This window comes from Bicyclus anynana, chromosome 13 (assembly GCF_947172395.1).
Source record: "Bicyclus anynana chromosome 13, ilBicAnyn1.1, whole genome shotgun sequence".
Taxonomy (NCBI): Eukaryota; Metazoa; Arthropoda; class Insecta; order Lepidoptera; family Nymphalidae; genus Bicyclus; species Bicyclus anynana.
Window position 1 is genome coordinate 14546309 of NC_069095.1, and position 15942 is coordinate 14562250.

Here is a 15942-nt window from a genome sequence, read left to right on the forward strand (position 1 = left end):
CATCCTTTAAGTTTACGGCATTTCTTCTGATTTATTTATGCCATAGTGCTCTAATTCTTGAAGATCTTCTGAATTAAAATAGTTATTAACGGAATTCGAACATTGCAAATACTCTTATTGTAATTAATTTTGCATCTGGGGTAATTCACTTACACTATCTATATAGGTGAAGGTTTAAAGTTTCTAAAACTGAATATATCTAATGCTGACCTCGGCGATCGGCATACTAAAGAGTCTCATATGTGAGAATAGGTGTTGGTGGCCGTAGCTAACCGTAAACTGCTTTTACACTGAATCGTGACATCTATTTCCATGTCTTGTTATAAATAAATTATAAGGAATTTTTACCCTAACTAAGCGCTACTTAGTTTTTTAGACGGCGTGTCTCTCAAGCGACTTTATCTCACGAAAACTGCAGTATAATGTAACTTTGTTAAAAACCAATGTATTAATTAAAATTAAACGAAATAATGTTATTTTATTTATTGAGTGCTTAGCTATAGCTTAAAATTATTATTAGACAAGATCAAAGAAACTATATTATCAGCTAGTTAATTTGAAGTCAGGTCTCCCGAGTGCCTCGGCCTCGGCGAGCGTGTCCGGTAGCTTGGTGCCCAGGGTCTCCGGTTGCGTCAGCACCAGCAGCCCGGACAGTACCGCCATGAAGGCGAACATCAGCGACGGTATTCCGTGCCAATAGTCCATCTGAAAAAAAAAACAGGTTTTTTGTTACTAAACTATCATCTAAACTGGTATGTTCCGAAGTCTCCATCAAAAGCCTATCCACCGTCTGAGGTGACAATGATACAACATGTATAATGATGATGATATCCAAACCATTTTATCGAATTTTTGGATAAGCTTCCCTCCTAATGTATTTAATTAGTTCGGTTCTCATGGGATTTGTGAAAAACTGAGTTTCACGCGGACGGAGCACAGCAGAGAGAGAGACGAATATTTTAGCATTGCATGGATTTTCCGTGCGGATGCCGTTTCCATCGCATGGTAGAGAGATAAATTCCGAGCAGAGTCCTGAACCTTTGACTACAGGATGTAGGGTTAAGGAATTCCTTGTCAAACGATTAACATTCCCCTTCTCTGCTCGTGTTGTTCTCTCTGTCGAATTTGATAAGATCTTATTAGGGCAGCTCTGGATACTCGTTCTTATAAAGAACTAGCTGCACTTCTAGAGAGGCCAAGATCTTTAAGCAAATTATAGAGAGATTTTGCTGGTAATCCTTTCGCACCTACTACAACGTTACTAATTACACAAGTAAACACGATTTTTGAGTCTGAGTTCTGTGGTGCTGATTTAGATTAATAATGTCTAACTTAACAATAAAAAAATACTTTTATTTGATAAAGTTTGCTTTTGTAGCAACCAGAACGCAATTTCTAATTTTAAGAAAATCTTATTTTTTTAATTCAGTAGAATACAAAGGCAAGAAAAAGAACTTTAATTTATATGTTAATCACCTTTATTTACAAAGAACAATAAAGATAAATCTCCAAATACATAAAAAGAATCAGTAAGAAACTTTAGAAATGAATATTTTTTGTTTTTCTTCTGTGTGAGTAGGAACCTTCTCGTATTAGACTCCAAATGTAGTCACCCATCATATTCTCATTATATTGTCCTTGATAACGTTGTTCAAAGTTTATCATATCTTGGTGAAAGCGTTCTCCTTGCTCTTCTGAGTATGCCCCTAAGTTATCTTTAAACTGGTCTAAGTGAGCATGTAGCATATGTACTTTAAGGGACATTCTGCATCCCATGAGTTTGAAATTCTCAAGCATATTAGAAATGAGCTCTTTATAATTTGCAGCTTTTTTATTGCCAAGAAAGCCATGGATCACTGCTTTAAGGCTGAGCCACGCTTGTTTTTCGTGAGCGTTCAGTAGCTCTGGGAATTTTTCACTGGCCATTATTTTCTTAATTTGTGGACCGACGAAAATACCAGCTTTAACTTTAGCCTCTGAAAGTTTAGGGAAAAAACTCTTTAAGTATTCAAAAGCTGGAGAATCTTGACGAAGAGCCTTCACAAATTGCTTCATGAGGCCTAATTTAATATGCAATGGAGGCATCAAAATATGATCGGCCTTCACAATCGGTTCATTCTTGACATTATGTTTTCCTATCTGGAACTCGATCCGTTCTGGCCATAACTGCTGCTTGTAGTGAAGTGTGTCAGCTCTACTGTCCCATAAGCAAAGATAGCATGGATATTTAGTGTATCCGCCTTGCATACCCACCAGAAAACCTACCATCTTGAAATCCCCTATAACTGGCCAAGCATACTCTTCATACTTTAAAGTTTGAAGCACCATTTTAACGCTTTCGTAATTTTCTTTGAGCATTGCAGAATGAGCCAAAGGTAGTGATGGAAATTTATTTCCATTGTGAAGGAGGACTGCTTTTAAACTTTTTGTAGAGCTGTCGATGAAAAGACGCCACTCAGAAGAAACACAAGGGATTCCGATCGCATCAAATAAACCTTTCACGTCATTGCAATAACACAGTCCGTCTTTCTTTGTAAAAAATCCAGAAAATATTTCATGACGCTTTCTTTGATCACTTATATTAACATCCTGCTTGAGCAAATTCCACTGTTTTAGCCGTGAAGCTAATATTTCTGCTTTAATTTTAGGTAGGTTTAAGTCTCTTACTAAATCATTAAACTCTTCTGAATTAATAAGATGTGGTTCAACAGACACTGATTTGATTAAGAATTCGCTGCCTTCGCTACTACTACAATCTTGTGATAGCGGGAGCTCTTCCTTCAAATTGGAACGAGAAGGCACAGGAAAATGTTCACTGTGGGGTACCGGAGCGGTTGTTGATGGCAATTCTGGGTACTGAATCTTTTTGGCATTTTTGCCAGCCCGACGCTTACGTGGATTGACAAGACAAAAGTAGCAATCACTGATGTGATTAGTGGGCTCCCTCCATATTCTTGGTACTGCAAACTTCATACTTTTTTTTTCTCCTCGATACCAAGCTGAAAAAAAATAACATACATATAAACGTATATACATATACACACAGGTTATAACATATCGTACTTTTCTTGCGATTAGTATCCTGGAAAGTTATGATGTACTCTCTTACCTTCTAATGTGTTTTTGCAGTAACTACATGAGAATTTAGGTGCCCATATTTTATCTTGACTTCGAATGGGAAGATTAAAATAAGCTTCATAAGCTTCACAGAGTTTTACATTTGACGACAAACTGAATTTCATAGCTCTTACTTTAATGAATTCGCCGCAAATATAACAAAAAGAGTTAACGTCATTTTTACACTTTTTGGAAGCCATTTTAGATTTCGCGCCACACAAATAACGTCGTTTCTTGGTAATGCTCACGCGCATACTACCGAGACTACCTGCCGGTCCCCGCTTCACACCTGTAACCCCCCACCAACTCCGTCTCTAGCGTGTTAAAACCCTTGCACCTCAAACTGTCTGCCAAAATATTAAAATATTTATTTTTCATCGTAAATTGTACAAAAGCAAACTTTATTTGCAATGAACGAAGTTTCTGGTTACTTTTAGTTGTAAAAAATCAGAAAATATTAATTTAATAACAAACCCAAAAAAATTTTTTTTTTTTGTTGACTTGTGTTATAGGCGTACCTAGTTTACGAGTTTGAAGTTTTACTAAATGATAATGCTAAACTTACGAGTACTGGCGTCAATGGAGCGGTGATGGAGCCAATCCGACCAATCATCGACGAGAACGCGAGCAAGCTGTGTCGGAACTCCGTGGGGTACAGCTCCGAAGTGAACAGGTACACCGACGTCATCACTACAGAAATGCCAAACTTTCCCACTAGATAGAGCACTAGACGAGGGACTGTCATGTCTGAAAATAAAGTAGTTAAAATTACTAAAAAGCAACTTTTAGCAAAGCACTTCATTGCCTTTTCTCGTCAGAGTACCTACAAGTATATTTGACTATGTTAGACCCTTTAAGTTTAGAATCCTTAACCTTATGTTAAGGAAGTCTTATAATAGTTTATTATCCATAAATAGTAAAATTTTGAACTTACGATTAGGAACAAAGATGTACGCGATATTGCAAGCAGCGCTGAGGAAATATCCCGAAGAGAGTGTCGCTTTCCTGCCGATTCTATCCAAGACGAGAACTGCAGTGATATAACCGGGGATTTCTATGGCGCATGTTAGTATGTAGTTCAAGTGCATGGTGTCAGAGAGACCGGTAGAGTTGATGGACAGTCCGTAGTACACGAAAGTCATCGTGATCCACCATATCGGCGTTGTGCAAACCCTCCTGAGTAGAATTCGAGAGCGTATCACTGTTTTCACTAATCCAAGACTTTCAGTCTAAAAAATTAAAAAAATATTGTTGGTTAAAAGAAAAGTAAAACATTAGCTAAGAAGTCAAGGTCACCTGTACTTTTACAAGGAAATCAATGTAATCTACATTTGTGTAATAAATATTTATTTGCAATTACATAGTATCTAATCTTGCTGATAGTTTTAAATTTATAGATGATATTTCTAGATTACACGTTTTTTAGTTTTTATTATAACCTTGAAAGGGTTATTAGCATCATGTGATAATTTTATCTAGTTTAGAGCAAAAGGATCTTTTCTACTCAGAGAAATATTTATTTTCTGTTTACAAATAAAGAAAAACATAAATTTCATTGTCACATCAACGTTGTTTAATCAGTGCAACTTAAGTGAACTGCGTTGTCTATTGCGTCTATTTTTTCAGAAAATAATCGGTATACTTGATAATGATAATGATTAAAGATACTGAGCAACCATTTAAAAACTTCATTATCAAGTCACACTTACATCAGATTCAGCGACAGGAGATTCTACGGGAGTCATCAGCGCTTGCTTTGATTTTTCGCTGATAAACGTTTTGTTTGCCTTCGCAACAGTTTCCAATATTTGTTCAGCTTCCGTGTACCGCTTTTTTGACAACAACCAGCGGACGCTCTCAGACAAGAGCCAATAGTACACGATGATGACGAAGCAAGGGACGTGCAGAGCGATGATCATGTGGCGCCATTTCGGCAGCAGCCACGCCACGCCGCCCAGCACGATCTGACCCGTTGCGAACATCGACGACGAGGTTGCACTCGCTATAACACGGTACTTTGGACCAACCAGTTCAGCAGCTGTAATAAAAACAGTATTTGTAAGAAATTACCTGCTAAGTATTATAGTTACTTATTGGTTCATAGATAAAACTTTACAAGACCTAAGTTTTGGAAATTACACACGTTTTATTAAAAACAGTTCGAAATATGTAGTAGTCCAGTAGTACGAAGTAGGTACTGTGTGACTTTGACTTTGACATAAATGTATTTTGTTTACTTGTATCTGGTACGGGTGTCCAAATCTGCGCGGTGGGATCATGTCAGGTTGCCAGAAGGGAAATGTCGGTACCTTAAAGGATTCCATAACCCTACACCCGTTCGTCACAAGACCCGGGCTCTGCTCGGTGCAGTTTTCTATGCCACACGATGGAGCCGGCACCCGCCCGTTGTAAATTATAATTTTGTTCAACATTGACGTTTTTTTATCTTTAAACCATGACTGAGTAAAAAATGCGTTTATTTTAATTACTATTACTACAAATTCATCTAAAATCTAAAAATCAAAGAATTATTGCTCAAGAAATGTTACTATTCTATAAAAGATTATTTAATTGACATTTTTTAATAACTTTGACATAATTCATTGACACTTTAGAGAATAAGAAGACATTTGGAATTATATAAATACTGCGCATAAGATATTGTTAAAAACTAATTTAAATTTTATTATACTTATTTTGTCTGTAGTGTTTTTATTTTGTGTGTAGTGTTTTAAGAAATTTGCATGCCAGTATATGGCGAATTGTATAATGCATCTACTTCAACATTTATTGTATACCAGCTAATGTACCTAACTATACAATTGCAAATAAATAAATTGAATGGAATTGAAAAATTCAGGTAAATTAAACAACAAATGACGTTAGTTACCAAAAATATACGACGAACTGTAAGCGCCAGAACCGAATGTCGTTTGCAGAAGATGTAGCGCAAGGTACATCGGGTAGTTGACGGAGAAGGCTCGGATCAGTCCGAACAGCCCCAAGTTGAAGATGCTGATAATGAGCGCGAACCGGCGCCCGAAGCGGTCGGACACGTAGCCGGTGATGGGCAGCACCAGCAGGGTGCCGATGCTGCTCATCGTGCCAGCAAATGCTCGCCACCATTCTTGACAACCCAAGTCGAACTGAAAACGTTAACTTTATATCAATTTTTCATATTAGATTCAATTCGCAAGACATTACTTGATATTATTACTTCATTTTGTTGTGTCGCACAAAAGCAACTTAACGCTTTATAGATGAAAATAAGCACGAGTAATACAATATACGCTTGGACTTGGTCGCTAACTATGGGCCTCATAAGAAGGCTCAGAGTCACACAGCGGACGATGGAACGAGCTATGTTAGGAGTATCTCTGCGTAATCGAATCAGAAATGAGGAAATCCGCAGAAGAACCAAAGTCACCGACATAGCTCAACGAGTTGCGAAGCTGAAGTGGCAATGGGCGCGGCACATAGTTTGAAGAGCCGATGGACGTTGGGGTCCCAAAGTGCTGGAATGGCGACCCCGCACTAGTAAGCGCAGTGTTGGCCGACCCCCAACTAGGTGGACTGACGACATCAAGCGAGTCGCAGGGATTCGCTGGATGCAGGTCGCTCAGTATCGTGATGTTTGGAAGTCCTTACAAAAGGCCTATGTCCTGCAGTGGACATCCATCGGCTGATATGATGATGATGATGATGATGAATGCAATATAAAGTTTTCTATTATTTTAGAAATCTATCTTATTTTGTTATTCTTGTGGAGCTAGTTGATTTCGCCAAATCCCAATTAGCGGTCCCCTGGTAAGAATGAAATTTGCAATAAAAATATAGAATTATTGAGAGTCAAATCTCTCTATCTAATAAATTTAGCTTTTTGGTAACTAGTATATTCGATAACTCTTTTTGAAATTTATACAAAAAGTAACTTGAGTATTTATTGTTAGGAACAGCGTGATCACAACAATAATGACAAATACTTGATACAAGAAATATGCCTTACATCATATACCACAGTATTGTCCCTGGCGTACACGAATTCATCACAACGACTGTCAGAAGATTGATTGAACAACGTAGCAGGGCAATAGTCCAAGGTACCGTTGACTCCTGGATTCAGAGCATCGTATCGCTTACAGCTATCGACCCCTGAAGCAGACCCTGGCACTGCATTCAAGATCCATTCAGGATTTAACGGGTGCAACTTGCCTTCTTCTCCACATTCCGAAATGCGACATCTAAAACAATACGCACATTTTACCTACTGTACTATCTTATTTCCTTTTATACCGTCCTATCAGAGGCGAAGAGTTCTTGCAAGATAATGATTCCCGCCGGGTTACCTTTAAAATTCCATGTATATTCATTGTTGTACTGTATCTAGATATATGAGCAACCGGAATTTGTATCACGCTATATGAATTTCCTTTTGTTTGGGACGGCTTACCTAAATTCTATCCTTCGTCACTGCATCATGATCACTCGTTTGTTTAGATTCATATTCCGCAAATAATAAAGAATAAAATAAAGAACAGAACGATGAAACAATGTCACCTGTGCGGGATGGCGGCGGCTGAGAAAATGTACTCATTGATACAAGCGGAAAATATAATCGGCAGGGCAATGAGGAGAATGTTTCGCTGCTGGAACCAGCCAAACTGACCCAGCTCGGTGATCAGTACGTCATCGAGATCCAACGGCTTCTTGTGGACACTGTCCTTCCTACCACTGACTGAACTTCCCTTGACTTCTTTATCTTTAGACATTTGGGAGAGAAATCCTCTAAATACTTAGTATTCTCAATCGACGCTGCGTTGCGCGCCACAATTTCTAATCAAATGAGTTCGTACTCTTGCGAGTTTCTTAATTATTTAACACATTATTTGCCTCGTAAAACTTCCATTTATTATTTAATAAATATTCTTATCATGATTTTATTTTACCATTTACGATGCAGCCGATATCATTCGTATTTAGAATTACTTTTACTTGCATTATTATTTTATTGAGATCAATCGATGAGAGATCGCAAGAAGCAACATCTTTTAGCACAAGCTTAAGTAAGATTTAAAAGAAAAAGTTCTCCAAATTTATTTCATCCTTAAATTCAAATTTCAATTGAGATTCCTTTCATTAGAGCAATGTTTGGTGCACCTTTACCTAGCTAATGTACATACTAGTCTAGTAGCTAATTTACATACTAGTATCACATTATATATGTAGTTTAATTAGTAATTATATATTTTTAAAATGTACCACATATTTGCTGCTTATTTTAATTTAATTTAGTTAATGTCAATTTATTTATACAATTATAAGCTGTGACGTCACACGGGTCTCACCTGAAAATCAGCGCCGTGTGTTATGCTTGTATGTAGTGCACGGCATATGCTGAGCTGTACACCCTTTCTTTTTAAGGGTTACAGACAGACATGCTGTCATAAGGATAGGGTACTGACTGTCTGTAACTTTTAGATTTGAATAAATTTATTTTCTTTCTTTCTTTTCTTTCTTTAATGAAATTGCAGGACTTGGTTGACTTATTCCTAACATATCATAACATAATCATCATCATCATAATGATAATAATAATAATAATAATAATAATAAAGCCTTTATTTCCAATAATATACAAGTAATTTCAAAAACAGTATTCATCATAAATCTAATATTATTCTTTTAAGCAAAACATGTCAATTCTAAATAAAATTTTTTATAGATGTTTTATGTCAGAAAAGTTCTTCGTCATTGTTAGTAAGTATTTGTTTAGTCCAATTTAGTCAAAGAAAATTAGTTCTATAAGTTTACGTCACTGCTTGCTGTCAATTAATTATTATTGGAACGCCCATTTTTGGGCATAGGCCTCCTCCATCCTTCTCCATTTATCTCTGTCTCTCGCCAACCTTGTCCAGGTAGTCCCCGCTGCATCGACGATGTCGTCGCGCCAGCGTCGTCGCGGCCGGCCTCGCGACCGGCGCTCGTCACGTGGGTACCAGTGCAGTACCTTCTCTGTCCACCGCCCGTCCGTTGTTCTGGCTATGTGTCCAGCCCAGCGCCATTTTAAGAGACATGCTAGTTTTGCCGCGTCTATAATTTTTGTCTTATTTCTTATTACTCTATTTTTTATTTTATGCTTTATTTTTAGGCCTAGCATGCTTCTTTCCATGGCTCTTTGGGAAACCTGTATTTTATAAATGATCTCTTTAGTGATCGGCCACGTTTGACAGCCGTATAGAAGTGTTGGTGTTACTATAGAGTCCATTGTCAGTTTCTTTAGTTTTACATCCATATTTGATTTAAATATATGTTTTAAAGACCAGTATGCAGCCCAGGCTTTTTTGATGCGCCTTTCGACTTCATTGACATAATGACCTTTGAAGGATACGTTCTGACCTAGATAGACATACTCATCCACATATTTAATCTCTTTCCCTTGTACTGTAACTTTATATTGATCACTATTTGACATCACGCAAGTTTTCTCTAAATTCATTTCTAAGCCACACTCTCGGCTGCGGGAATCTAAAGTATTCATCATGTGTAAAAGCTGATCGTGATTTCTTGCTAGTAAAACTATGTCATCGGCAAATCGAAGATTGTTTAAATATTCCCCATTTATATTTAATCCTAAGCCCGTCCAATTTAGCTTTCTGAAGATATACTCTAGGAGAGCAGTGAAAAGGTTAGGCGAGATTGGGTCTCCTTGTCTTACTCCTCTCTTTACTTCGAAAGATCTCCCTCTCTTTTCAAGTTTTACTAATGCTTTACTCTTGCTATAGATTTCCTTAAGGATATTTATATATTTTTCTGCAATGTTTTGACTCCTCAAAGCACACCACAAGGATTCATGAAAAATGGAATCGAATGCTTTGGAGTAATCAATAAATGCTATATAAATAGATTTTCCATACTCTACATATTTTTCCATGATTTGACGTAGAGTAAAAATATGATCTAATGTAGAGTAATTCCTTCGAAAACCTGCTTGTTCTCGGGGTTGGTGGATCTCAAACTCTCCTTTTAGCCTATAAAGTATTATATTGGTAAATAATTTGTATAGTCCTTGTAATAAGCTAATTGGGCGATAGTTATTTATCTCCTGAGGGTTGCCCTTTTTATAAAGTAAAGTTATGACAGAAGTTTCCCATTGCTGCGGTATTTTTTCTTGGTCTAAAATATTATTAAATAGAACTGTTAATATAGGAGTCAGTGGTTCGGTTATTGCTTTGATAGTGTCGTTCGTTATGTTGTCCTCTCCTGGGCTTTTCATACACTTCAAAGAATTGATTCCGCGCCGGATTTCACTTTCCAAAAAAGCAGGTATCTCTATTATATTCTTATCTGTTATCGATAGGTTAGTTTCCCTTTCCATTGGTGTGTTATACAAATTTTGATAAAATTCAGTAGCTACTTTAATAATAGTGCTTCTGTTTGTAGTGATGGTGCCTGATGAGTTTCTTAAAGTTGGTATCCACTCTTTAGTATTATTTAAGCGTTTATTTCCACGTTTTACGGATCTCCTTTTGCTCAGTTCCTCTTCAAATATCTTTAATTTGTAATTTTCTTTGTTATTTTTTAAAGATTTTCTAATTTTTTTATAAAGATATTTTAAACGCCTCTTTTCCGAGTTTGTTTTTATTACTTTTCCTTTGAGTTCTGTCCTTTCTGAAATCATTTTTCTTACTTTATCTGTCACGTAATATTGAATTGGATTTTCCGTTTTTCTGTCCGGCAATTTATTGACGCTTTCACGTATTGTATCTATAAGATTTGTGTATGTATTTTGAATGTCATTTGTGGTTTCTAAAGTTTTTGATAATTCTGTAAAGGCATTTTTTACATGTTCGCATTCAATTGGCAGATATCCTGACTGACTTTTTCCATAAGTTCTTCTCTGCTTGCGATTATTTTCTGTTACGGCAAGAGTAGCTCTGACCAATCTGTGGTCAGTTGGGTGTGAGGTGTTAATTACTTCTATGTTATGGATGCAAGAGATGTCATTCAGTTTAGTAATAAAGAAATCTATTTCGTTAAATGTACGTCCGTCAGGTGATTTCCACGTCCATCTTTGTTTTGATTTCTTTTTAAAGTGGCTATTTATTATGTAGAGTTGATTTTCGAAACAAAAATTAATAAGTTTTGAACCTCTATTATTTCGGTTTCCATAACCCCATGGGCCCATTACTGTTGTGTCCTCTGTGTTGGCATATCCGATTTTGGCATTGAAGTCTCCTATAATGTATGTTTTCGATAGAGTATTTTCGAGGGCCAATCCAATGTCGTTGTAGAGACACTCAAGTTCTTCTTCAGGTGATTTTTCGGTTGGTGAGTAGACTTGTATTATACTTGTTGAGATGCTTTCTATGCGTATATCCAATCTAGCGACTCTATCAGAAAAGGCTATGAAGTCTATTATGTTGTTTTTATACTTCTTCTTTACCATAAATCCTACCCCATTACTTCCACTTTTCTGTCCTGTGTAAAGTAATATGTATTCGTCATGCTCTATGATATGTGTTCCTTCTTTTTTAACTTCCGATAATCCTAGTATGTCCCATTTGATATTTTCTAGAGCATGTTCTAATTCTTCTAGACGTCCTATTCCTACAAGAGATCTTACATTTAATGTACCAATGTAATAAAGATGCTGGATGGAGGGTGATAATGATGTAACTAATAAAATCTAACTAAAAATTTCCAGCTCTCTGATTATATTTAATTACTGAAATTAGAATAGTAATAAAAAAGATAATTAATTGGAATTATATTTCAGTATGGTTTTTTGCAATCTTTTTATTCACCAGTCGTTAAGGTTTCCGTAATTACGAGTTTAATTAAATAATGTCTTGTTGTCCAAAAATATAATATACCATGTAATCACATACAATACATACGTAAATTTCAATCATTTATGTATGAAATCTTTTTATTTATAAAATACAGTGAAAGTAAAATATCGTAATTATAATATCTGGTTCATTAATTTGAAGGATAGTGAAAAATATAAGTGTACCTGTGAGGTATAGCTGCAGCGGAGAATATAAATTCATTGATGAAAGTAGAGAACATGATAGGTAAAGCGACCAGAAGAATATTCCTCTGCTGATACCAGCCGAACTGGCCCAACTCGCTGATCAACACGTCGTCGAGATCCAGAGGCTTTCTGTGTACACTGTCCTTCCTACCGTTTGCCGATCCCCCCTTGATCTCTTCATTCTTCTCTTCTTTAGACATTTGGATTAAAAATAACTCCCAATATTATTTCGACCCGACAGCGTTCTGCGCTGCAATTTCTGATCAAATGAGTTTGAGCACTTATACTAATTATTGCAATTCTCATTGCCTCGTAAATGGGAGAATAAAAATTGTATACTCTTATCAAACTTTTATTTTCCCATTTATGAAGCAATCGATATCATTTGTATTAAAAATTATTATTAATCTACTGTCATTACCTACTTTCTATATTTCTTTAACAAATAACCGAGCTCAAGTGTCGTGCATTCAAGTTTCTATGCTTTTCTTTCTTTTGCATTAATTCTATTTCGACGGCCTCCGTAGCGCAGTGGTATGCGCGGTGGATCCCCGGCTGGGCAGATTGAGATTTTCTTAAATTGTCCAGGTCTGGCTGGTGGGAGGCTTCGGCCGTGGCTAGTTACCACCCTACCGGCAAAGACGTACCGCCAAGCGATTTAGCGTTCCGGTACGATGCCGTGTACAAACCGAAAGATCACTTACCATCAGGTGAGATTGTAGTCAAGGGCTAACTTAAAGAATAAAAAAAAAATCCACCGATGGGCTATAAGGTTCATAATAATTGAATAAGAAATACAAACGTACGAACATAGGTACTTCCTAAAACACTTGTGTAAGTAATAGTACCTACCACAGAAGGTAATTTCCGTGTATGGTACTTTGACGAATTCAATAGATCCTAAATTACATCTTGTTATAATATCATTAGCCAGCCCATTTTCTGAATGCTCTTATACACTTATGTCATTACACAGAATTAGCGTTGCATGTATAGAAACGAAAACTGTTAGCATTTGTATTGTTTAGAGGCCAGCGGTGTACTGAAATATGAACAAGTTAATGATTTCATATATTCAAAGGACATAAATATTTACTATTTATTTTCGACTTATTAATTTGGCAATGGAAATGAAAAAGGACAACATAGTAAAGGTGTCAATAGAAGAAGACGTAGCGGAGATAGTGAGTGGGTTCGGGCGCTACCAGAGATGGCAGTGCCTCCTGGCGATCGTCCCGGTCATCTGCACTGCACTAAGCAATACCAACTTTGTATTTGCAGCTGCGGCTATTGACTACAGGTAAAATACTTTACAAAAGCATTGAACGAATCACATGGACAAGAGAATGTATTCATTGGAACGCAGTAATAATTGATATTTCGGAATAATTATTATTTACCTGTTACAATCTTTTAGTTATAAACGACAGACTCGATCAGCTTAAATCATTTTAGATGAGATTTAAAGATGTAAAGATATAAACTAAACTAGATATTAACGGTGGTCATATTTTCGATTTTTAACAATTTATCAAACGGTCATAACCAAAGAATAAGATAGTACGATTATTTCAATTAATATTAATAACATATTTGATAAAGTCGAAGTTAGGTTATAACAAATAATTGTTTTGTGGTATTCGTAAAATGATTATTATATAATCAGCTATAAAACTGAGACGTTTTAGTTTTAAAAGTGACAGTTGCAGCTCGACTATTAGCATTAGCTTAAATAGAACTTATACAGAAATATATTTCAAATTGAATTCTAATTCTATTGAAGACTGAAGAACATGTAGTGAAAAATATCTTGAACATAACTACACGTATGAAATAAGTTGTAAAATATGATGTACACATCATTATAGGTATTGTAGTAGCTGATGCTCACTACTATCTCACTGCAACTTAAAGAAAAAGTTTCATGTCATAATCATTTATTTATTTTAATTAAGTTAAAAAACTAAAACTAAATAAAACACAAAAGACAACCTTATCACTGAGAGCGATCTTTTCTAGATTACCTTAATGATAGGAACCTAGAAAATTTGAATGAGACGATCATTGTTATATAGGTACATGTACCATATCGTTAATCTATGGTTATATATAAGAGGGAATATAAATAAATAAACGAATATACTAAAACATGCATCACTATCTAGCCCCAAAGTAAGCGTACTTATAACTATATATATGAAGCTTAGATCACCACCTGCGGATCAAAGGGTGATAAAGTTCAATTCGTCAATGATCAAAGGGTGATAAAGTTTAATTCGTTAATGATCACTATCACTATCAAAATATGTTAATTTATAGTTTAAGTTCAGAATTGTAAGGATTTAATGAGTTTATTAGATATTTATTGTCGTGTCCTCCTAACAAACAGGCCTAGGCCTTTTTACATTTCCAGCAATACTACTTACTATTGTTTTCGTGTTAGAGTAGCAAATATACATACGTCTTCACAAATGTATTTATAATATTAGTAGAATTATGGTTTTTGCAGTTTACTTATCTGTCGCCAAGGTTATATAAACGTGGAAGCTATTACAACACGTGAATTCATTTTATGTAATAAAGGTATTATTGTAATAAATTCGTCTCTGATTGCAACATAATCAAAATGTTGTCTTATCAACTAAATATACGCATATAAAACTTCAGTATATTTGAAAGGCAAATGATACATTTCAATCACAAAATGATTTATAAAATACATATAATTAGAGAAAGAAGATATCACAATGTAAATCATTCACAATGAACGAAACGAATCTAATAACGAAAGAGTTATTATTTTTATTAGACTTGATGCATCGAGATACAATCACACAATCATGTAGTACATGTTTTAGGTAATGGGTCAGAAAAAAACCCTTTCTTATACATTCTAGAAGGTATACCTAAGACATACAATAAATATATCGGTAGAGGTAGTAAAAAAGGAAGAAATCGAGAGTTAACACCAGTTGTACAAAATACCGACAATTCCAAAGCAAAAAATGTTTGTCCTAAACACAATTTACCCACGTTACATTGATTTACTCGCTTGATGACGTCGTTCCATTTCTTGCACCTTGGAACCCCAACTTTCATCGGCTCCTCAAAATATGTTCACGTCACACGCTACGTTAATTTTGCTTTACAACCCGTTAATGTCTATCGGAAACTTCAGTTGTTCTGTGGATCTTCTTATTCTTTATTCAATCAAGTAGATGTACTAATTTTTGACATAAAGATTTTTCGAAACATGAAAAACGTTAACGCAAAGATAACCCTCTATAACATGCAGATGTGCAGTACCACAATGTGAAGTGAACAACGCAACATTCGCGACACCAGGCTGGTGGCCGACCAATGTCAGCGACACCCGCTGCAGCCGACCGGCCTACTCCAGCAACTCTACCTGCGACCCTGGCGACTACGACCATGTGGAGGAATGCGATCTGTGGATCTATGATACAAGAAATTCTATTGTTAATGAGGTAGAACAGCTATATTAAATATTCGAATGACATTAGTCTTATTCATACATTAGTAAGCCCTCATTCACACGAGATTTTTTTAACGAAGGAAGTTGAAGTTAAATGAAGGTCTATTTCCAATGCCCACATTTGAAAATGCAACACTGCCTGAAAAAAAACGTCGTGTTTTAAAAACGCTGTCGTGTGAACATATACTTGGGAATGTATTTGTTGTATTCGAACGCGTTTTCAACGTCCGTTAAAAAAGCTCTCGTGCAAATGAGGGCTAAAAATTTGAAGTGCAAGTAAAATCAAGCTGTA

The 15942-nt window shown here is 35.9% G+C and overlaps 3 protein-coding genes across 3 annotated transcripts; 1 reads left to right on the plus strand and 2 right to left on the minus strand.

The window, feature by feature from the left end:
• Positions 1-472: 472 nt before the first annotated feature.
• On the minus strand, positions 473-12464 carry LOC112044193 (organic cation transporter protein). The gene is made up of 7 exons (XM_024079947.2): positions 12134-12464; positions 7124-7358; positions 6008-6263; positions 4827-5155; positions 4052-4346; positions 3683-3864; positions 473-705 (listed from the first exon to the last, which is right to left on the minus strand). The coding sequence occupies exons 1-7, from the start codon at positions 12352-12354 to the stop codon at positions 544-546; spliced, it is 1680 nt and encodes a 559-aa protein (XP_023935715.2). The 5' UTR covers positions 12355-12464; the 3' UTR covers positions 473-543.
• Positions 1266-3625, minus strand: LOC112058045 (uncharacterized). Its single transcript, XM_024098717.2, has 2 exons — positions 3110-3625; positions 1266-2999 (listed from the first exon to the last, which is right to left on the minus strand). The coding sequence occupies exons 1-2, from the start codon at positions 3369-3371 to the stop codon at positions 1540-1542; spliced, it is 1722 nt and encodes a 573-aa protein (XP_023954485.1). The 5' UTR covers positions 3372-3625; the 3' UTR covers positions 1266-1539.
• A 286-nt stretch (positions 12465-12750) lies between the features above and the next one.
• On the plus strand, positions 12751-15717 carry LOC112044192 (uncharacterized). Its single transcript, XM_052884940.1, has 2 exons — positions 12751-13454; positions 15450-15717. Exons 1-2 carry the CDS (start codon positions 13279-13281, stop codon positions 15658-15660), a joined length of 387 nt encoding a protein of 128 aa, XP_052740900.1. The 5' UTR covers positions 12751-13278; the 3' UTR covers positions 15661-15717.
• Positions 15718-15942: the final 225 nt, after the last annotated feature.